This window comes from Bufo bufo, chromosome 1 (genome assembly GCF_905171765.1).
Source record: "Bufo bufo chromosome 1, aBufBuf1.1, whole genome shotgun sequence".
Classification (NCBI taxonomy): Eukaryota; Metazoa; Chordata; class Amphibia; order Anura; family Bufonidae; genus Bufo; species Bufo bufo.
This window is the reverse complement of record NC_053389.1, coordinates 392,914,615-392,937,865: the sequence shown is the minus strand read 5'-3', so window position 1 is coordinate 392,937,865 and position 23,251 is coordinate 392,914,615. Positions and strand designations below refer to the sequence as shown.

General features: G+C 41.5%; 1 protein-coding gene across 3 annotated transcripts in view; it reads right to left on the bottom strand.

The window, feature by feature from the left end:
• The window catches only part of SHROOM1 (shroom family member 1), a 146,958-nt gene that overhangs the window by 15,570 nt on the left and 108,137 nt on the right, over nt 1-23,251 (bottom strand). For 2 of the 3 annotated variants that reach the window (XM_040405689.1, XM_040405697.1), the window contains 5 exons: nt 18,378-18,445; nt 15,387-15,980; nt 12,506-13,012; nt 9,642-9,744; nt 6,574-6,846 (listed from right to left, as the gene is read on the bottom strand). In XM_040405689.1, the coding sequence (XP_040261623.1) occupies nt 6,574-6,846; nt 9,642-9,744; nt 12,506-13,012; nt 15,387-15,980; nt 18,378-18,445 (1,545 nt within the window). The remainder of the gene's footprint in view (nt 1-6,573; nt 6,847-9,641; nt 9,745-12,505; nt 13,013-15,386; nt 15,981-18,377; nt 18,446-23,251) is intronic. The other variant, XM_040405706.1, reaches the window with a different exon arrangement.

The following is a 23,251-nucleotide window of genomic DNA, read 5'->3' as shown; positions in this document are numbered from 1 at the left end:
TCCACATTCACACTGCACTGCTGCTGCAAACAATTAAAAGGGATATCTGTAAAGAATAAATCAAGGCAACTGTAGATTTCTTGAAAAGACAGTCAAGTACATGTTTTGGATAAGGAGGGCGATTGGTACAAACGAGGTGTGAAGGAGGCCATCTACGTAAAAATGGAGAAGCCAAGCTTGAATAGAGGCGGGGGGGTTAGACATCTATTGTCTGCCACATACAATGCTGTCTTGACACCTTTTTCTGGGAAGTCTTTATCACCTACTGACTCCAATTAGGATAATGGGTTCAACACCTTTGACCCCATGCTGGGTATAATTACCAGATGTTGATTCAGTTACATATTTATTCCCAGAGAATTCTTGTACAGTCACTCAGAATTGAGAAAGCTCATTGGAAGAATGAGTGAAATGTTTTCAAGAAATCGACAGTAAGTCCAGTTGCCTTGATTTATTCTTTACAGATATACCATGACCTGGATAAATGAGAACCTTCACAGACAATTAAAAGGGATAATTTTTTTAAAGATTGTTCACAATGAGCCACTTTTTTTTTCTGACAATCAACATCTGTGCGTGTCGTACGGGCAGGCATTCCTACACTGTGAAAAGCATAACACTGAGACTATGGAACTCTCTGCCAGGAGAGGTGGTGATGGTGAACTCACTAAAAGAGTTTAAGAGGGACCCGGATGTAATTCTAAAGTGTAATAATATGAGGCTCCATTTACACGTCCGCAATTTCGTTCCGCATTTTGCGGAACGTAATTGCGGACCCATTAATTCCTATGGGGCAGCACGATGTGCTGCCCGGACATGGAATTGCGGGTCCGCACTTCCGGGTCCGCAAAAAAATAGAACATGTCCTATTCTTGTCCGCAATTGCGGACAAGAACAGGCATATTCTATTAGTGCCGGCAATGTGCGGTCGACAAAATGTGGTCTGCAAAATTGCCGCTTTCCGCGTTTTGCGGATCCGCGGCTCTGTGGATCCGCAAAACACGTTGCGGACGTGTGAATGGAGCCTTACAGGTAATAGTTATTAGACTTCTGGAGAGTTATTCTGATTGCCTGACTGGATTCAGGAAGGAATATTTTCCCACTAAAATGAGGAAAATTGGCCTCACAGTTTTTTTTTTGCCTTCCTCTGAATCAACTTGCAGGATAACAAGCCGAACTGAACGGACGGATGTCTTTTTTCAGCCTTATATACTGTTACAGTAGGTCATATCACAGCTTATCAGCTCCCTTCTGACCTCTGCACAGGTCATTGAGCAAACTCTCTCATACAAGTCATTGAGGTCCCCTGCTTTCCATTCTGTCTGTGGTCCATGTAGATGCTCTCAAAAGACAGGGAGTGTTAGGCTGTTCTTCACCCCTACTATCACCTGGGCTCCTGCCCTGCCAGTCTGGGACAACTATGAAATGGGGAAAGTGTTCCTGTCAGTGAAGGGTAGTCAGAGGGCAGGGTTCAGACTGTAATAATGCTGCTGTCCTCAACAGATATTAACTACTTGGTGAAATGTGCCCAATGCTAGGTGATTGTGAGACACAACTAGGAGAAGAGCCTATACAGAGATAAGGTATAATGGAAAGATTTGCTCCTGTTCAGTTTTTTTGACCTGTACCTGGTATTGGTTCACAATCACTGATGGACTGACCAAAACACTGAAGTTTGAACTAGGTCTAAGCAGGTACTAGGGTTTGGAATCTACTAGTACTAGCTAAATATAAAATCCAGAAATCTATGTCAAAATTAGAATAAATAAGGTCTGTGCAGGTCAGAATCTTGACATGAGTATCTTGAGATCAGCTAAATTATAGTTAAAGTAAGGAAAAATGGTAGGAATGTACATGAAGTAGCTTTCAAGTAATTGCTCCTGTTTTCTCACAAAAGAACATGTGTTCTGATGCCAAATAATAAATGTAATTCAGGGACTGTGTCTCAATTTTCCATGCAGTTGGCAGGAACATGAATGGTAATCTGGTAGTGCAGACGTCTGTTTATGTTAACATTTTACATTGGACTTTACTAGTGAAAATCACTCATGTTATGGTTTAACAGTGCCCACTTGTGTAAGAACGTATTACTGCAACTAAGTACACATTTCTCAAGTTACAATATTAATTGGCTCCAGGATGACTATTGTATGATGAAACCATTGTAACTTGAGTACATAACTCTATTGAAAACTAGTAAATGGTTCCAAAACTCTAAAATGTCATCCCTGGATAGGAGAAAGTGGAGATTTAAGAAATAATAAGCATATAACTAATAAAAAGCAATATCTTACATATAACAGTCAGGAACAAATGCTGGAAGCTGGAGGTCACTTCCTATGATGAGGATAGGCGCTTCCTCAGGGTCCTGTATACATAGTGCACAGTGTTCCAGATGTCCTGACCTGACATCCAACGGTCTAGCTCATCCTGGCACAGAGAGAGGACAGTACAGGACATGTAGTACTGCACTGTGCTGTAAAGAGGAGCTACTACACAGCCAATACTGGTGTTTTACCAGAGAAAGGGCCATGGTGATTGGTTGGATCCGAGTCTGAAGCATTATATGTTGAATCTAGTTTTAACTTATGATGGCCCAGTAAAGACCATTGTATGCGGAAAATATTGTATCCTGAGGCTATTGTATCTTGAAGGACCACTGTATTACAAGAAATTTTACATACTGCTTTACATATACGTTAAAGCAACACAACGTGGCATCAATAATGTAGTGGGATGTAAGGGTAATTTTTATTTTTTTAATTGCCATGGTTGTACACCTTTTGGAATTTTCTTCCACTCATGCCAATTTTGACAAAGTTATCAAAATTTATGCCAGAAAAGATTATTAGAGGGAATGTGTCATCAGAAAGTGACTTTTCTAAATCACTTTTTTATGTTAAACTTTTTTTCCCCCAATTTTCCAAACAATCCTAAAATACTGTGATTTTCCCACTGGCCACTGGGCCGAATAATATATCAAGACCACTGCATTTGATTTTTTATTTATTCATTTATTTTTTAATGAGGACCTTTCACTACTGTATAAACTAAAATCAAACTATATCAGTGGGCAGAGCGGCGCCCAGGGGTCCCCCTGCACTTACTAGTATGTCTGGGCGCCGCTCCGTTCGCCCGGTATAGGCTCCGGTGTCTGCGCTCCCTCTGGCTGATTTTTTGTATGAGGCGTGTCCCTTGCTGCAGCGGTGGTCAATCGCAGCGCACAGCTCATAGCCGGCTATGAGCTGTGCGCTGCGATTGGCCAGCGCTGCAGCAAGGGACACGCCTCATACAAAAAATCAGTCAGAGGGAGCGCAGACACCGGAGCCTATACCGGGCGAACGGAGCGGCGCCCAGACATACTAGTAAGTGCAGGGGGACCCCTGGGCGCCGCTCTGCCCACTGATATAGTTAGATTTTAGTTTATACAGTAGTGAAAGGTCCTCTTTAAGTATAGTGACATGGAAAATTCTAAAAAAGAATCACCAACAATTCTTAAAAAAATGTGTTTAACCCTTTAGGGATGCATGACATACCGGTACGGCATGTTTCCCGAGTCCCTTAAGGTGATCGGAACACGGTGCCTGCTCAAATCATTGAGCAGGCACCATGGCTAAATGCGCGATCGCCGCTAACCGCGGCTTTTACCGGTTTGCGGCTTTTACCTGGTGCGACGGTGGTGCCATCGGGTCCCCATGGGGCTGTGGGGGGGACCCGATGGCATGGAAGGCAGCGCGATGCCTTCCTGAGGCATCTGCGCTGCCTTCCGGTGAAGAGCCTGTGAGATCCAGCCCCCTGGATCTCACAGGCCCCGGAAGCTGTATGAGTAATACACACAGTATTACTGATACAGCCAATGCATTCTTATACAGAAGTATTGGAATGCATTGTAAAGGAATATACCCCCAAAAGTTCAAGTCCCAAAGTGGGACAAAAAATAAAGTGAAAAAATAAAAGTTTTCCCCCCCAAATAAATAAAAAGTTTCAAGTAAAAATAAACAAAAACGTAATTTTCCCCAAATAAAGTTAAAACAAATTGGTAAAAAATAGGGGGGAAAAAAAGTATACATATTAGGTATCGCCGCGTCCGTATCGACCGGCTCTATAAACATTTCACATGACCTAACCCCTCAGGCTGGGTTCCCACTTGAGCGTATTTGATATGCGCATTTTTGTCGCGTGTTTTTATGCGCGTTTTTGTCCATAGTTAACGCGCGTATTACGCGCGTTTGTGTGATTGACAGCAGTGTCCTATTGGCCACAAACGCGCGTCAAAACGCCCCAAAAAAGCTCAAGAACTTTTTTGAGCGTAGGGTGTTTTTCAGCGCGTTCAAACGCGCTGTGAAACGCTCAAGTGAGAACCAGGGCCATAGGGAAGCATTGGTTTTCATGTGTTGAGCGTTTTACAGCGCGTTTGAACGCGCTGTAAAACGCTCAAGTGTGAACCCAGCCTCAGATGAACACCGTAAAAAATAAAAAATAAAAACTGTGCTAAATAAACCATTTTTTTGTCACCTTACATCAAAAAAAGTACAACAGCAAGCGATCAAAAAGGCGTTTGCCCACCAAAATAGTACCAATCTAACCGTCACCTCATCCCGCAAAAAATTAGCCCCTACCTGAGACAATCGCCCAAAAAATAAAAATAAATATGGCTCAGAATATGGAGACACTAAAACATCATTTTTTTTTTTTTTTTAAAAGCTGTTATTGTGTAAAACTTACATAAATAAAAAAAAAAGTATACATATTTGGTATCGCCGCGTTCGTATCGACCGGCTCTATAAAAATATCACATGACCTAACCTCTCAGATGAACACCGTAGAAAATAAAAAATAAAAACTGTGCTAAATAAAAAAAAAATTGTCACCTTACATCACAAAAAGTGTAATAGCAAGCGATCAAAAAATCATATGCACCCCAAAATAGTGCCAAACAGTCATCTCATCTTGCAAAAAATTAGATCTTACCTAAGATAATCGCCCATAAACTGAAAAAAACTATGGCTCTCAGACTATGGAGACACTAAAACATGATTATTTTTTTGTTTCAAAAATGAAATCATTGTGTAAAACTTACATAAATAAAAAAAATGTATACATATTCGGTATCGCCGCATCCGTGACAACCTGGTATATAAAAATATCACATGATCTAACCTGTCAGATGAATGTTGTAAATAAAAAATAAAAACGGTGCCAAAACAGCTATTTCTTGTTATCTTGCCTCACAAAAAGTGTAATATAGAGCAACCAAAAATCATATGTACCCTAAACTAGTACCAACAATACTGTCACCCTATCCCGTAGTTTCTAAAATAGGGCCACTTTTTTGGAGTTTCTACTCTAGGGGTGCATCAGGGGGCTTCAAATGGGACATAGGTGTCAAAGAAAACAGTCCAGCAAAACCTGCCTTCCAAAAACCGTATGGCATTCCTTTCCTTCTGCGCCCTGCCGTGTGCCCGTACAGCGGTTTACGATCACATATGGGGTGTTTCTGTAAACTACAGAATCAGAGTTTGGTTTGGCTGTTAACCCTTGCTTTGTAACTGGAAAAAAATTATTAAAATGGAAAATCTGCCAAAAAAGTGAAATTTTGAAATTGTATCTCTATTTTCCATTAAATCTTGTGGAACACCTAAAGGGTTAACAAAGTTTGTAAAATCAGTTTTGAATACATTGAGGGGTGTAGTTTATAGAATGGGGTCATTTTTGGGTGGTTTCTATTATGTAAGCCTCGCAAAGTGACTTCAGACCTGAACTGGTCCCTAAAAATGTGTTTTTTGAAAATTTTTGAAAAATGTCAAGATTTGCTTCTAAACTTCTAAGCCTTGTAACATCCCCAAAAAATAAAATATCATTCCTAAAATGATCCAAACACGAAGTAGACATATGGGGAATGTAAAGTAACTATTTTTGGAGGTATTACTATGTATTATAGAAGTAGAGAAATTGAAACTTGGAAATTTGCAATTTTTTAATTTTTTTTTGGTAAATTTGGTATTTTTTTTATAAATAAAAATGATTTTTTTTTTTACTTCATTTTACCAGTGTCATGAAGTACAATATGTGACGAACAAACAATCTCAGAATGGCCTCGATAAGTCAAAGCGTTTTAAAGTTAGCAGCACTTAAAGTGACACTGGTCAGATTTGCAAAAAATGGCCAAGTCCTTAAGGTGAAATAGGGCTGAGTCCTTAAGGGGTTAAAGGGCCTGTCAGCAGATTCAACTTTAATTTGTATCTACATAATCATTTATACCGCACACTGTAAAAACTACGGTAAACCCAAAAAATAAAGGCAGAATTGCTATTTTTACAACTACCCCACAAACCAATACGTTCCCCAAAACAGTGCCATTAAAGAAATGCACCTTGTACTGCAAACAAAAATGTCCTCATACAGCTATGTTGATATAAAAATGAAAAACATTATGAATGGCTCTTGAAATGCAAAAATGCCAAAATAGGATGCATAACTTAAGGTTTTAACAGGATGGCAAGGAATACCATTAATGTGCCAACCACAGTGACAAAAGCTGTGTATACATACTCATGAAGGAAGACAGCTTACCATTTCTTCTGCATCTGTATGCCTATCAATTTGGCTTAAAGCATTTTCAACCCGAGTGAGCCTCATTGACAGGCAGAACAAGAGGCTCACCACTTTCTCAAGGTCCCCAATAAACATCATGTAGCGCTCATATTCATTGGGTTTACAGACTTCCTTCACAACAGCCTCTATATCTGTGCCATGTCTTGAATTTTGACTGATTTCAGAAAGGAGAAGTTCCCTTTCACCACAAAGTTCTTGCAGTTGTGAACTGATGTTAGAAATAAGTTCTGTCTGTAAAGGAGTAAAAATTTGGTAAGAAAATATAACATTTGGACACATTGAAGGACATTTACTAAAGTGTTTACGCCTCTATTTTAAGTTTCTCACCACTTTCATAAATTGGCGAGAAAAAGGTGTTGGGGCTTAGCGGGGAGGGGGGAAGGGTTAGTGCAGATCCCTCGGTCTGCAGGAATTACTATAACATGCCAGAAACTGGCGTAAGTCATAGCTCAAGTCTACGCCAGCCTCTAGCTGGCATAGACTTCAGTTTCAGGTGCATGGAGGGCCAGAAATGTGCCGAATTTATTAAGAGGCATCTGTCTCTTAATAAATTAGGCGTGTCTCACCCAGGCACACAGGGATCAAAACTGATGTATGGAATGCCGGTCCTGATAACTGCCCCCCAAGACTAATCTATGTGTAGCTCAAATATCAACTGCTATTATTTCTTGATAAAAATCACCTACAGTCAGGTCCATAAATATTGGGACATCGACACAATTCTAACATTTTTGGCTCTATACACCACCACAATGGATTTGAAAATTAAACGAACAAGATGTGCATTACCTGCAGACTGTCAGCTTTAATTTGAGGGTATTTACATCCAAATCAGGTGAACGGCATAGGAATTACAACAGTTTGCATATGTGCCTCCCACTTGTTAAGGGGACAAAAGTAATGGGACAATTGGCTTCTCAGCTATTCAATGGCTAGGTGTGTGTTATTCCCTCATTATCCCAATTACAATGAGCAGATAAAAGGTCCAGAGTTCATTTCAAGTGTGCTATTTGCATTTGGAATCTGTTGCTGTCAACTCTCGAGATGAGATCCAAAAAGAGCTGTCACTATCAGTGAAGCAAGCCATCATTAGGCTGAAACAAACAAAGCAAACCCATCAGAGAGATAGCAAAAACATTAGGCGTGGGCAAAACAACTGTTTGGAACATTCTTAAAAAGAAGGAACGCACCGATGAGCTCAGCAACACCAAAAGACCCGGAAGACCACGGAAAACAACTGTGGTGGATGACTGAAGAATTCTTTCTCTGGTGAAAAAAACACCCTTCCCATCATTTGGCCAGATCAAGAACACTCTCCAGGAGGTAGGTGTATGTGTGTCAAAGTCAACAATCAAGAGAAGACTTCACCAGAGTGAATACAGAGGGTTCACCAGAAGATGTAAACCATTAGTGAGCCTCAAAAACAGGAAGGCCAGATTAGCGTTCGCCAAAAGACGTCTAAAAAATCCTTCACTGTTCTGGAACAACATCCTATGGACAGATGAGACCAAGATCAACTTGTACCAGAGTAATGGGAAGAGAAGAGTATGGAGAAGGAAAGGAACTCGTCATGATCCTAAGCATACCACCTCATCAGTGAAGCATGGTGGTGGTAGTGTCATGGCGTGGGCATGTATGGCTGCCAATGGAATTGGTTCTCTTGTATTTATTGATGATGTGACTGCTGACAAAAGCAGCAGGATGAATTCTTAAGTGTTTCGGGCAATATTATCTGCACATATTCAGCCAAATGCTTCAGAACTCATTGGACGGCGCTTCATAGTGCAGATGGACAATGACCCAAAGCATACTGCAAAAGCAACCAAAGAGATTTTTAAGGAAAAGAAGTGGAATGTTATGCAATGGCCAAGTCAATCACCTGACCTGAATCCGATTGAGCATGCATTTCACTTGCTGAAGACAAAACTGAAGGGAAAATGCCCCAAGAACAAGCAGGAACTGAAGACAGTTGCAGTAGAGGCCTGGCAGAGCATCACCAGGGATGAAACCCAGCGTCTGGTGATGTCGATGCGTTCCAGACTTCAGGCTGTAATTGACTGCAAAGGATTTGCAACCAAGAATTAAAAAGTGAAAGTTTGATTTATGATTATTATTATGTCCCATTACTTTTGGGAGGCACATATGCAAACTGTTGTAATTCCTACACCGTTCACCTGATTTGGATGTAAATACCCTCAAATTAAAGCTTACAGTCTGCACATCTTGTTCGTTTCATTTTAAATCCATTGTGGTGGTGTATAGAGCCAAAAATGTTAGAACTGTTTCGATGTCCTAATATTTATGGACCTGACTGTATACATAAAAGGATATTCTGGTTATGTAAAGATATCCCCTATCCACAGAATAGAGGATTACTATTAGATTGTCGGGGGTCCTACTTCTGGGAATGTGAGAACGCCCCCAGAAATGAACGGAATGGCCTGTTGGATGTGCTTGTGGCTGCCATGTCTGAGACCTGTGGAAATGAATGAAGTAGCTGTGCTCATGCATGACCGGCAGCTCCATTCATTTTGGGGTGCTCCATGGGGTACGGGACCCCCTGTTCTCATGCTCATTGGGGGTCCCAGCAGTAGGACCCCTATGATCTAATAGTTATCCTGTGGATAGCGTTACATAACTAGAATATCCCTTTAAAGGGGTGGTCTGACCATTTACATTTTAAAAAAATTATCCACATGGTAAAAAAATTATAAAATAGCTCATACACACCTTACTAATCTCTCACCGTTCTTGGTCCAATTCTTCACGGTCCCTGCCTGTTGCTACTTCCTGGTGCCTATTGACACACACAAAATGACTGCTCAGTCAATCACTGGCTGAAACGGGTCTCTGCTGTGGCCAGTGGTTGCCTAAGTGGTCATTTTCAGCATATTGATTGGAGACTGGCCAGAAACTGAATGCTCTGGACCAGGGGGAATATTGTATTACTTTACACCATGTGGGGGCCTTTGTTATGTACACAATCAGACAACCCCTTTAATAATAGGGCTTAGGACTTGACTAACCTTGAGCAAACTGATGTCATCTAGGTATTCCCCATCTGGCTTCTGTTTACAGGTCTGTGCAGGCAACATGTTTATTGAATGAGGTTGAACTTCAAGATTGATCCTAATTAGAGTAAAAAAATTAAAATAAAAAGTCTTATGTAAAGGACAAATATTTCACATAAAGGAGTCGCAAATATTATAAGGCCTCTTTCACACGGGCGTTGTTAAAAAATGCGTGGGTGCGTTGCGAGAACACCCGCGATTTTTCCGCGCGAGTGCAATACATTGTAATGCGTTTTGCACTCGCGTGAGAAAAATCGTGCGTGTTTGGTACCCAAACCCGAACTTCTTCACAGAAGTTCGGGCTTGGGATCGGTGTTCTGTGGATTGTATTATTTTCCCTTATAACATGGTTATAAGGGAAAATAATAGCATTCTGAATACAGAATGAAAAGTAAAATAGCACTGGAGGGGTTAAAAAAAATAAAAAATAATTTAACTCACCTTAATCCACTTGATAGCGCAGCCGGCATCTGCTTCTGTATTCTTTTCTTTAGGACCTGGCTAAAGGACCTTCGATGACGTCACTCCGGTCATCACATGGTACGTCACATGATCTTTTACCATGGTGAATCACCATGGTAAAAGATCATGTGACGTACCATGTGATGACCGGAGTGACGTCATCCCAGGTCCTTAAACTATAGTTAATGCTCTCCACAGGTCCTATACAGTAAAAGAGACAAGACGGAGATGCCCGCATCGCGAGCAAGTGGATTATGGTGAGTTAAATGATTTTTTTTTTTTTAACCCCCTCCAGCCCTGTTTTACTTAGCATTCTGTATTAGGAATGCTATTATTTTCCCTTATAACCATGTTATAAGGGAAAATAATAAGGTTCGGGTCTCCATCCCGATCGTCTCCTAGCAACCGTGCGTGAAAATCGCACCGCATCCGCACTTGCTTGCGGATGCTTGCGATTTTCACGCAACCCCATTCATTTCTATGGGGCCTGCGTTACGTGAAAAACGCACAAAGAGGAGCATGCTGCGATTTTCACGCAACGCAAAAGTGATGCGTGAAAATCACCGCTCGTGTGCACAGCCCCATAGAAATGAATGGGTCAGTATTCAGTGCGGGTGCAATGCGTTCACCTCCCGCATCGCATCCGCGCGGAATACTCGCTCGTGTGAAAGGGGCCTAACTTTACAAACAAACTCCACCCCCCCTTGTAGCACAAATGCGCCATTGCTGCTCTTTGTGTACAAGCTGCCAGTGACTGCTGCAGCCAATCTGTGGTCACAGCGATCATGTGCCATACTACGTGCCATACTACTGGTATCAATGCTCGGCTTGTAAACAAAAACAGTTTGGAGGCCACTGTCCTGAACCAGACAATTCCTTCAATATTTTATAGATTAAAGGGGTTATCCAAACCCCCACAGAAATGTTACTTATGGTCTTAAAAATGCTTAGTCTACAGAAAACAAGCTGTTGCCATTCATTGGTCTCAGCGGTCATGTGCCGCTTGCGGACACATCACTGCTCAGGTCCGTGACCTCCCATCTTAGCTATTATGGTATTCCAAGTCATATTAGGGATCACATGACATTACCAGTCCTTTGTGCACATCATGTGACATCACGCAATGGTTGGCCCCTGAGCAGGTAGGCATTTTCTGTTCCGACAATGGCATTGTTATATCACAACGCACAATGAAGTGCATTTGCTACGTGTATTAATACTGTGTGGCGCAAACTAATTCTAAAATTATCAGGAGCGAGGTGGCCGAAGGAAAGAGCCAAGAGGACTTGGGAGTGGTAAATATATTAAAGTCAGATTTTTTTTATGTTTGCACTGGGGTTTGAATTAATTTAGCCAATCCCAATTTCTATCATTCATGTACATTGATGAGATATAACCATTTTGTAAATGTACATAAATGGGAGACAGTGTGAATCAGGGATTTGTTTGCTTTTTAATCATATTTGTAATACCTTCACCTATCAGTAGTTTTTTTTTGTTTCTGAATGAATTTAGGGGTTTAATGAATTTTACGCTCTGGTCTGGGATCTGAAGGAATTTTGGTTTATGATCTGAATGATAAATGAGTTTTTTTTTTACTAAGTGGCTTCTCCGTTTAGGGCCACTGTCGCAGATTCCAACAAAAAGACCGGACAAAAAAGTCCTGCATGCGGAATCTTGAATGATAACTGAACGGACTACACTGTAGTCAATAGGATCTGTTTTGCACTGTTTGGGTCAGTTATGTGCACTTCTGCTATTTTTGTTCTTCTGCTCCTCTAACGGACTGAGTCTCTTTCTTTATATCTTATATTGTCTGAGACTCTCTGAGCTCTCACTTATCTCCTTAACATCTGAGTTGACCGACGGTCTTCACATCACTGGAAAAATTGCACCACAGCAGCAACATGTGATCACAGCCTAAATACATATTGTAATTAAAGGGTTTCAGTCACCTGAAAAATGGGTATTAAGCTGGCTGACATTAGTGATGTGCTAATGTCAGCTGAACATAACTATATTAGTGCCATCTCACTGCCTGAAGCCTTTATTGGGGGACTCGTTGAACCTGCTCCTAGAGGCTCAGTTTGTCCACCTCTTTTCACGCCGCCTTCTCTTGATTGACAGGGCCAGGCAGCGCTGCTCTCCTCCTGCTGGCCGTGTCTGCAGTGTATATCTCGCGCCGTTCAGTATTCGGCGCAGGTGCAGTGAGGGAAGGACGCTCGGCGACTGCTGGCTTCCTCACTGCGCCCTGAGCACATCGCTAATGTCAGCCAGCTTAATACCCATTTTTCAGGGGACAGAAACCCTTTAAACACATCAGCTCAAATTCCTTACTTATCAATTGATCCACTTACTTGTTCTTTAATTCCTGGTTTCTGGATCTCTGTCGTGTTGAAATGTCTACAATGAACAGGCTTTTCATGAGGCTGATTGCAGATTCCCTTACAGGAAGAGGTTTCAGAACATCAACCAGAGACTTGTCTTTTGCGGTGATCTCCTTTACTAGCTCTGTGTACCTTTCTTCGGCATGGGATTTTAATATGTGTTTGGTCAAGTCTTGCCTAAGTGCATAACCTTTTTCCTCCATGCAGGATTCTGGCTCAGGAGCTTCATCATTAACACTGCTCTTACTATGGATGAAAGAACTGGCTACGTCTTTTCCATTCTCATGGCTGGAGGAAGCAATATCAACATCCTTTTGCTGCAAAATACTTAAAAACTGGACATTTGTGGATTTTTCTGCTCCAGATTCTTGATTTTCTGCCACAGATACGCTTGGCTCTTCAGTTACTGAACTCTTACAAAGTTCACTTGCTTCAGCCCTCACTTCATTATCGAACCATGGAACACAGGCTTCCAAGCTTAAAGAAACAACGAAAAGTAATTAAAAGGGCTTGAAATGAATAAGAAACACTAAGCCAATATTACAAGACAGGCTGATACATATTACAATAATATTACTAGCTAACAGACTGATACAGAAATGAATACAGTCTACAGAGAATGGAAAGGTTTCTATTGAGATGCTTCAGAAGGACCATGTGATCTATGAAAGTACTAATACCAGGCATTTTACATCTGTCATTTACATCTGTCCTCAGATACGATATATATATATATATATATATATATATATATATATATATATATATACACACACACACACACACACATATATACATACATATCAGTAGTGCTGTACAACACATATCTAAGGGTGCAGTTCCAGGTACTGGGGGAAAACCTGGGGGACATGTGGTTTTTGAACTGAGTGTAATTGTTGAAAAATGATGACCGTCTGGGTTTGCAAGTTTACCTGCACAAACCACACAACCACAAAAACAGAGCTAATACTCACCTTACTGAGCCTCTGAAGTTCTGACAGCGCCCGGATCCCTGATGCCCTGCCCGCCAGGGAATGGCTATGACTGCTGTGCTAAGCAGGAAGTGGTGCGCAGTGGGGACCCAGGCACCATCAGGAGAACAGTGGATTGATGAGGCGAGTTCATGCTCTGTTATTTTTTACACCATTTGTATACCCCACTAAAACGCTTTTTTTATTTGGCTGGAATAACTATTTAATTAACACTGCACAGACTAGCATGCCAGCATGGTTTTGCCCACATGTAGGACCGAACCCTAATGTACCTTTTTAGCCATTGGCAGTACTTTTCTACTGAAAATGAAAGGTTTTCTCGCTTAACCTATATTGATAGGTCATCAATATCAGATTGGCATGGGGCCGTCTGCCGGTACCCCGCTGATCAGCTTTATAAAAAGAATGCAGCGCTAGTACGAGCCCTCTGCTCTCCTCAGTTTACCTGCTTGCCGTCGACATTGCGGCAATGGGATGGCTCCCTCTTCTTCAAGTGAATAGGAGGGAAGAGCTGTAGTTACACCTGCTCGCCGTCGACATTGCAGCGGTGAGCAGGTGAACAGTAAAGAAATGCAGCTCTTACAGGAGCACTGCGTTCTCTTCAAACAGCTGATTAGAGGGGGTGCTGAGAGTTGCGCCACCCCCCCCAAAACGGATACCCCCTCCCCCCTGCAGATTTGATATTGATGACCTATCCTGAAGACAGGTCCTCAATATAGGATAAGCAGACAACCCCTTTAACTACAAAATATTCTGTTTCTGTAGCAATCAGCACAGAGAGATAAAACTATATAGCTAACCCATTGTTCGTTTGCTGCCGCTGTAAAGGAAAGATGATATCTATTAAGTAGCAGATTACTAGAATTAGGATTACAATACGACAGCTCTATTGTTCTCTTGCTAGGCCATACAAGAACGTTGCACTTATCAGTGTAATGTGTGATGCTCCAATACAGTCACTCATCCCCTTCTTACTCTCGTCAGAGTAAGGCTACTTTCACACTAGTGTTTTTACTGGATCCGGCAGGGTTCAGCAAAAACGCTTCCGTTACTGATAACACAACCATCTGCATCCGTTATGAACAGATACGGTTGTATTGTCTTTAACATAGCCAAGATGGATCCGTCATGAACTCCATTCAAGTCAATGGGGGATGGATCCGTTTTCGATTGTGTCAGAGAAAACGGATCCGTCCCCATTGACTTGCATTGTGGGTCATGACGTCTTGCTCCGCATCCCGTGACTGAAAGAAAACCGCAGCATGCTGTGGTTTGCCCTCTGGTATGAGAACGCAACCAAACGGAACGAAATGCATTTGGAGCACTCTGTTCTGTTCAGTTATGTTTTGTCCCCATTGACAATGAATAGGGACAAAATGGAAGTGTTTTTTTCCGGTATTGAGACCCTATGATGGATCTCAATACCGCAAAATAGAAACACTAGTGGGACCCCTGTTCTCATGATCGGTGGGGGTCCCAGCGGTCAGTCCCCCAGCAATCAGCTAGTTATCCCCTATCCTGCAGATAGGGGATAACTTATAAACTTGGCATAAACCTTTTAAAGAGCCATATATACCCTCAAGTTAAGCTGATAGTATGAAGGCTCACTATACACATGAGATACCCCTTGGCCTAATGCTCTCTCCCAACCTCCTATACACAAGTACTCTGAGCTCGATGTAGAATTTAAACATGCCCGATCCTTTGTTCCCCACAAAAGGATAAGTGGCGGCCAGACTGTGGTTTATTCCCTTTTTCCTATTGAAATCAATATGAACAACCATCCGGCAGTGCATCCTATAAGCTGCACATACAATACTTATATTTTGCAAACATGGTTTTAGAGTTACATTTGTTACCTTGGTGTTTGCATACTCATAACTTCTTGTTGTAGATGTGCCTGCAGAAGTAAGGGACTGTGAGCTCGCGGCACCTCCTCAGAAGGACATGCTGACTGTATAGTCTTCTCCAGTGAAATATTAGGGAGGTTACAAATATCAGCCATGCTGATGCCACTGGGCTTTGAAGAAACCTCATAGTTTGTTTGTGGAGAGCGTGATTGCTCTGTAGTCCTAGGGTAAAACTGCGAAGGAGGAGAGGTGCTGGAATTATCTATGCCTCTCTGGGGCTTGGAATGTCTCTCATGTGCCAACTTTGCAATATGAGATGTATGAGGCCCCAGCAGATCCTCTTTACTTGTTTGTCTGGGCTGGCTTCCTGGCTCAGGACTGGACTTCAGCTTGTCGTGATGGACCACAGCTGTGCCACTCACGTTTCCCAACTGTGGGCTGAGCGCTGGGCCTTTCATGTGGTAAAGCTGCTCTGAGCTTTGACTCAGCACAGAAAGCTTTATTTTATCTGAAGTTCCCAATTCTTCCATGGACTTTCCTCTGCTCCTGGACGTGCAGTCTTTCTTCTTCTCATGTGCAGCACTATCCATTGTAACAGACAGTCTATTATAAACAGAAAAATAAAAAAAAGTAGCAATAGGTTAGGATGTCCTCTAAGGGTATGCTCAAAGGGTGAAAATACACATCACAAAAATCCTACTTGTATTTGCTGCAAAGAAAGCAGCAGAACTCCAAGGCTGTTCCTCAGATTTCTGCCACAGATTTGGTGTTTGAATGCCATGGATCTGACCACAGGTAAGCCTCATTCAATGGGGCTAATCTGTGTGTGGACACCCACTGCAGTTTCCACGCAAACCTACACACAAAGAAAGGACATGTTTTTTCTCAATGCGTGGCTGTATGAACTGCAGTAAAAGGTCCCATTGAAAACAATAGGAGATTCCCTGCTGATACCAAGCGGATTTGGGGGTGGAATACATGCAAAACTCCTTGTGAAAAATCTGCCATGTGTTGGCCAGTTTTGTATATTTCTGACCTCTCCTCAGGATAGGTCATCAATATCAGGTCAGTGGAGGTTGAACTCCTGGCAACCCCACTGATCAGATGTATGAAGAGAATGCAGCGCTTGTAACCGCTTCTTCCGATTGAAACGAATGGGGACGGAGGAACTGTAATTATACCTGCTTGCTGCTGTGATGTCGATGGCGAGCAGATAAACTGTAAGGAGAAGGCAGTGCTTGTACGATCTCTGCGTTTTCTTCAAACAGCTGATCGGCAGTGGTGCAGGGAGATGGCCCTATGCCGATCTGGTATCGAAAACTGGCTGCAGTGATTTTTTTCATTTTATTTTAACATAGATGCATGAGGTGTTTTTTTTTGCAGGAGGATATGTATTTTTTAATGGTACAATTTTGAGCACATATAAAGTATTACACTTTTTGCCACACAATCTGCCGCCGGGACACCGCTGTCCTGCATGGGGACGGGCGACAGCATAGCGAGGACCTTGCTGCATGTAATAGCTGTGATGTCTTCTGCTAGCTATCCGGCAACTGCTGGGAGGGAACAGTTCCCTCCCGATAATCACTTGCAGCATCGGGGTGTCTAATACACCCTTCACTACTAGACAGTATTAGTAAATCTGCCCAATTATTGTCCGATTATTGTCAGCAGTTGCAGCAGGACAGAGGCAAACTTGACAAAGTATCTGTGCAAGCTGGAATTATTATACATGTTTAGTTAGGTACAGTTTTGATGGCTTTGAGTCTTAAAGAGGAGGTCTACAACAACCTTGGGTGTTCCACCTCTAGGACCCCTCCACTGTTTCTTATAACTATGTGGTTGGACAGACAGCATTATCAGCAGCCCAAATATCTCACCACATAAGCGCTGGAAACAGCCAAACTGCGGTCAGCTGTTTAGATGGCTCTCCTTCACTGTGAGAAGGACATATTCCAATGCCCTAAATCATCTCTTTATATCAGATTACTGTACAGTATCTGATGGAAAGATTACACTTCCCACAATGCAAATCATAAAAGAATTCTCTGCAAATACATGAAAAGTTTACAGATTTGAGCTCTGAAGCATGCAAAAATGTAAATGCATCTCTGGAGAATACTACAAGCTATGATTTAGCTTCCATGCTACATAACTAATGCATGTATTTACAGAGTAAGGGTCCATTCACACGTCTGTATGTGTTTTGAGGATACGCAAAACACGGACACCGGCAATGTGCGTTCCGGCACTCTTATAGAAAATGCCTTTTCTTGCGGACAAGAATGGGACATATTCTATTTTTTGGCGGAACGGAAGTGCGGATCCGCAAATGCGGATGCGGACAGCACATTCCGACCCTACTGAAAATGAATGGGTCCGCAGCCATTCCGCAAAATTGCGGAACGGATGCGGACCCATTTTGCGGACATGTGAACAGACCGTTACTCTGCTTTTTATGTAGATTATCTATGTATGGAAACTTGAGTTCAAACCCTGCTTTTTCTCAGAAATGCTCAAATGCTGTCTTCTATTGTACAGTATATATTTGCTGTAAAGATGTAGCAATCCTCATCCTGACACTTCACACTAAATACTCAGTAGGATGAATTTTTAATGACTGGAATTTCATACTTCAGTCTTGATCTAATTTGCACCAAAGTGAGATACCCCTAATTTATTAATAAATTATTCACATCACAGATCCGTTGCGCTCCAGAAAGTCAAATCTTCTCTGGTAGAGTACTCTAATCAACCATGAGTTTACGTAAATATGAGCTATAATTTGCATCACTTTCTAGCGCAGATTACACGCCTCCACCATGATGCCTCTGCCACACCCCACTGGCACACAGGGGCAGATAACATGTTAAATATGCTTGGAAGAATTTAAGTGTCAAGTTAAGGATTGCCACATCCGTAGGATTTTGCTATTGATTTTCAGAGAATGCTCTACATTATATTCTGTTACATAGTCACAAATATGTCCATTATTCTCACCTGTTGTCACAACCATGGTTATTGTTTGAAGGTGCCGTTGTGGAGGAAGTCAAGTGCCCAGCTGGTACCTAAGGAGAGTCACAGCACCATTACTGGTAACATACTGAAGCAATTTATTTGCTATGTAATCTGTTAAAGGTTCACAATTATTTATTACAGTGATCCCTTCGGATACAATGGCCTCAGGATACAATATTTTCAGCATACAATGGTCTTATCTGACCCATTGTAAGTTGAAATTAGACTCAACATACAATGCTTCAGACTCAGAGCCAACCAATCAAGGTCACTTCTCTGGAAAACTAGCTGTATTAGTTACAAGTTAGCAGCTATTCCTGACTGTTATATGTAAGGACTTGTTTTATCTGTCCTAGTTATCTGCTTATCTTTCTTCATTTTCTCCTATCTTGGATGACCTTTTGGGGGTTACGATGGTTTCAACATACAATAGTTGTGCAGTTGTAACTTGAGGAACAACTTGTACATGTACAATTTGTGTACAGCATAAAATGGATCAGCTTATCAGGGGCGTAACTTTAGAGGATTCAGTGGTTCAGTTACACGCAGGCCATAATGGCCCAGAAGACTAGTACTATTAAAGGCACATGACAGTTAGGCTCGACTGCACATTTTAAAGTGGACCTGTCAGCTTAATATGCCTCCTTATGTAAGGGCAGCATAGCACAGCTACAGATCCCAACCACTACAGTAGTATCCAAAATAGTACAAAAGAGTATTGAGCCGTTTGGTTATTAGGAGCCTTAAAAAATACACTGGACACATAGTGCAATGTATTAGTCTCTCCCTGTCCCTCAGGACAGAGATTTACAGACTGCAGTGTTTATGGACTGTTTTCCAAACAAAGAAAAGTGCTTAAAGGGTTTCTATCACCTCGTTTTGACATAATTAGCTATCAGACACTAGCGATCCGCTAGTGTCTGCTCTACCAAACAATGCTATTATAATACCTTTGTGTGCAGCCGTTTGCCTAAAAAACGAACTTTTATTGATGTGCTAATGAGCCTCTAGGTGCTATGGGGGGTCTTTTCAGCACCTAGAGGCTCCGTTTACTCACACAAAATGCCGCCCAGTGCGTCCCTCCAGCCTGCCCATCTCCTCTGGAATGCGATCCTCCCGATGAGCCAGCGGACGAATTCTCGTGCCTGCGCGTCTGTATTCGGCGCAGGCGCAGTGAATGTCTGACCGCTCCCTGCACAGACATCTCCACTGCTTGCTGCCGGAGCACTCTGACGTCATCGGCGCAGGCACAGTGGAGATGTCTGTGCAGGGAGCGGTCAGACATTCACTGCGCCTGCGCCGAATACAGACGCGCACGGCGCAGGCGCGATAATTCGTCCGCTGGCTCAGAGGGAGGATCGCATTCCAGAGGAGATGGGCAGGCTGGAGGGACGCGCTGGGGGGCATTTTGTGTGAGTGGACAGAGCCTCTAGGTGCTGAAAAGACGCCCCCATAGCACCTAGAGGCTCATTAGCATATCAATAAAAGTTCGTTTTTTAACTTCTAATAGACCCACTGCTCCAGCATCATGGCTCCTATTCTTGTGCAAGCACTGCTTTCACTTTGTCTCTCTCCTTTGTAGAGGCGATGCAGTGTAATTACAACTGCTTTTCTCATTCTAACAGCTGATTAGCGGGGGTGCCTGAGAATAGGTCATCAATATTGTAGCACTGTACAACCCCTTTAAGACATAATCGGGGTTGTCCAAGATTTTTAATTAACCCCTTCACATGAGCCAATGCACAAGCAAATATCAGGAACGATCAGGAGAATCCACTGCCCTAAAACAATGATTTTCGGTGGCGCATCCACAATGCTTTCACCTGAATGAGTGTTTGCTTGTTCATTCTGTGATCAGTGGCACCCTTACATAGGCAATTATCAGGAATCAATGTCTGTAGTAACATTCATTCCCTATCATTTGCCTGATACTTTAACCCCTTAAGGACATGGCCATATTTCACCTTAAGGACTAGACCAGTGTCATTTTATGTGTGAATAACTTTAAAATGCTTTTATTTATCCAGGCCATTCTGAGATTATTTTACATTCCCCATATGTCTACTTCATGTTTGGATCATTTTAGGAATGGCATTTTTTCTTGGGGGGGGGGGGGGGGGGGGGGGGGAATGCAACATTACAAGGCTTAGAAGTTTAGAAGCAAATCTTGAAATTTTTCAGAAAATTTCCAAAACCCACTTTTTCAGGACCAGTCCAGGTCTGAAGTCACTTTGTGAGGAAAATGGAGATAAAATTTAAAAATTTTACTTTTTTGGCAGATTTTTCATTTTTTTCAGTTACAAAGCAAGGGTTTACAGCCATACAAAACTCAATATTTATGGCCCTGATTCTGTCGTTTTAAGAAATATCCCATATGTGGTCGTAAACTTCTGTATCGGCACACGGCAGGGCGCAGAAGGAAAGGAATGCCAAACGGTTTTTGGAAGGCAGATTTTGCTGGACTGTTTTTTTGACACCATGTCCCATTTGAAGCCCCCCTGATGCACCCCTAGAGTAGAAACTCCAAAAAAGTGACCCCATTTTGGAAACTACGGGATAGAGTGTCAGTTTTGTCGGTACTATTTTAGGGTACATATAATTTTTGGTTGCTCTGTATTACACTTTTTGTGAGAAAAGGTAACAAAAAATTGCTGTTTTGGCACCGTTTGAATTTTTTGTTCTTTACAACACATCTGACAGGTTAGATCATGTAGTATTTTTATAGAGCAGGTTGTCACGGACGCGACAATACCAAATATGATTTTTTTGAGTTATTTATTTCAGTTTTACATAACAAAGCATAAAAATAAATAAAATAATGATTCTTTAGTGTCTCCACATTCTGAAAGCCATAGTTTTATTTAGTTTTTGGGCGACTGTCTTGTGTAGAGGCTCTTTTTTTTCGGGATGAGAGGACAGTTTGATTGGCAGTATTTTTGGGTGCGTATGACTTTTTGATCGCTTGCTATTACACTTTATATTTTTATTTTTTTACGGTATTCACCTGATGGGTTAGGTCATGTGATATTTTTATAGAGCAGGCTATTACGGACGCGGTGATACCTAATAGGTCTACTTTTTATTTATTTATGAAACCAAAAAAAATCATAATTTAGTGTCTCCATAGAGAGCCATAGTTTTTTCAGTTTTTGAGCGATTATCTTGGGTAGGGTATGATTTTGGCGGGATGAGATGATGGTTTGATTGGCACTATTTTGGGGTGCGTATGACTTTTTGATCGCTTGCTATTACACTGTTTGTGATGTAAGGTGACCAAAAAATTGCTTTTTTTACATTTTTTTTTTTTAGGGTGTTCATCTGAGGGGTTAGGTCATATGATATTTTTATAGAGCAGGTTCTTACGGATGCGGCGATACCTAATATGCATACTTTGTTTAAATTTACTTTTACACAATGCCAGCATTTTGTAAACAAAAGTTTTAGTGTCTCCATATTCTGAGCCATATTTTTTTTTATTTTTTGGGCGATTGGCTTAGATAGGGGCTCACTTTTTGCGGGATGAGGTAACGGTTAGATTGGTACTATTTTGGGGGGCATACACCTTTTTGATCACTTGGTGTTGCACTTTTTGTGATGTAAGGTGACCATTTTTATAATTTTTTTTTATGGTATTTATCGGACATGGTGGATCATGATATATATCAATAGAGCTGGTCATTACGGACGCGGCGATACCGAATATGTGTGTTTTTTTTTTATTTCTGTTTCTTATTATAAAATAAGGGGAAAGGGGCGTTTTTTCTTTTTTTACTTTTTTAATTTTATTACTTTATTCATTTTTTAAAAAAACTTTTTTTTAAACTTTTTTTTGTCTTTACTTTATTTCTGATGTTCACTTTTGGGTGTCTGATCCCCTCTGCAATGCATTACAATACATCTGTATTGTAATGCTTTGCCTGTTAGTGTATTACACAGAGTAATACACTAACAGGTTGCCTACGAGACCCAGCCTGAGGCTGGATCTCCTCGGCTCCTGTAGAAGGCAATTCCCGATGCCGTGCAAGGATTCCCCCTTGGCATTGACCCAGGGTGCCTGCTGATTGATTTCAGCAGGCATCCAGTTCCGATCACCGCCCGCCGGTGATCGGAAATACACAGGGCGTACAGGTACGCCCTGTGTCCTTAAGTACCGGGACATCAGGGCGTACCTGTGTCCGTAAGAGGTTAAATAAGGGTTTATGAGCTGTCAGGAGTAAAGAGATAAGGAACTGATGGAAGAATGATTTTTAGGAGAAGTAGGAAAGAATGCAATAATGAGACAAAAATACTCCCAAAGGTATTCATAGCCTTTAATCTATACATTGAAGGACACATACTAATATTACTAAATGTATAATTTTTCCCCTAAAGTGGGTAATCAAACTACACAATACCCAGGTTTTCTTACTTTTCTGTCCTTTCTGTCCTGGGTACCTTTTTTTCCTTTTGTTAAGAAATATAAAAACAAACTAAAAATACAGGCAAGTAAATGCATCTTATAATATTATTATATATATATATCATATTAATACCTAAGCAACTATATTATATTAATCTACATTGAAACTACTATATAGATTTGATGTGATGCATTAACCGCTAGTGTCCCGGAGCATATTTTATTTTTGTGTTTTCATTTTTCTTCCCTGCCTTCCCGGAGCCATAACTTTTTAAATTTTTCCATCCACATAGCCATATGAAGGCTTGTTTTTTGTGGGATGAGTCATACTTTCTAATGGCACTACTTAATATTGCATATGATGTAGTGGAAAGTAGGAAAAAAATTCCAAAAGGGGAGGAATTGGAAAAAAAATAACTACAATTCCACCACAGTTTTACAGGTTCTGTCTCTATGG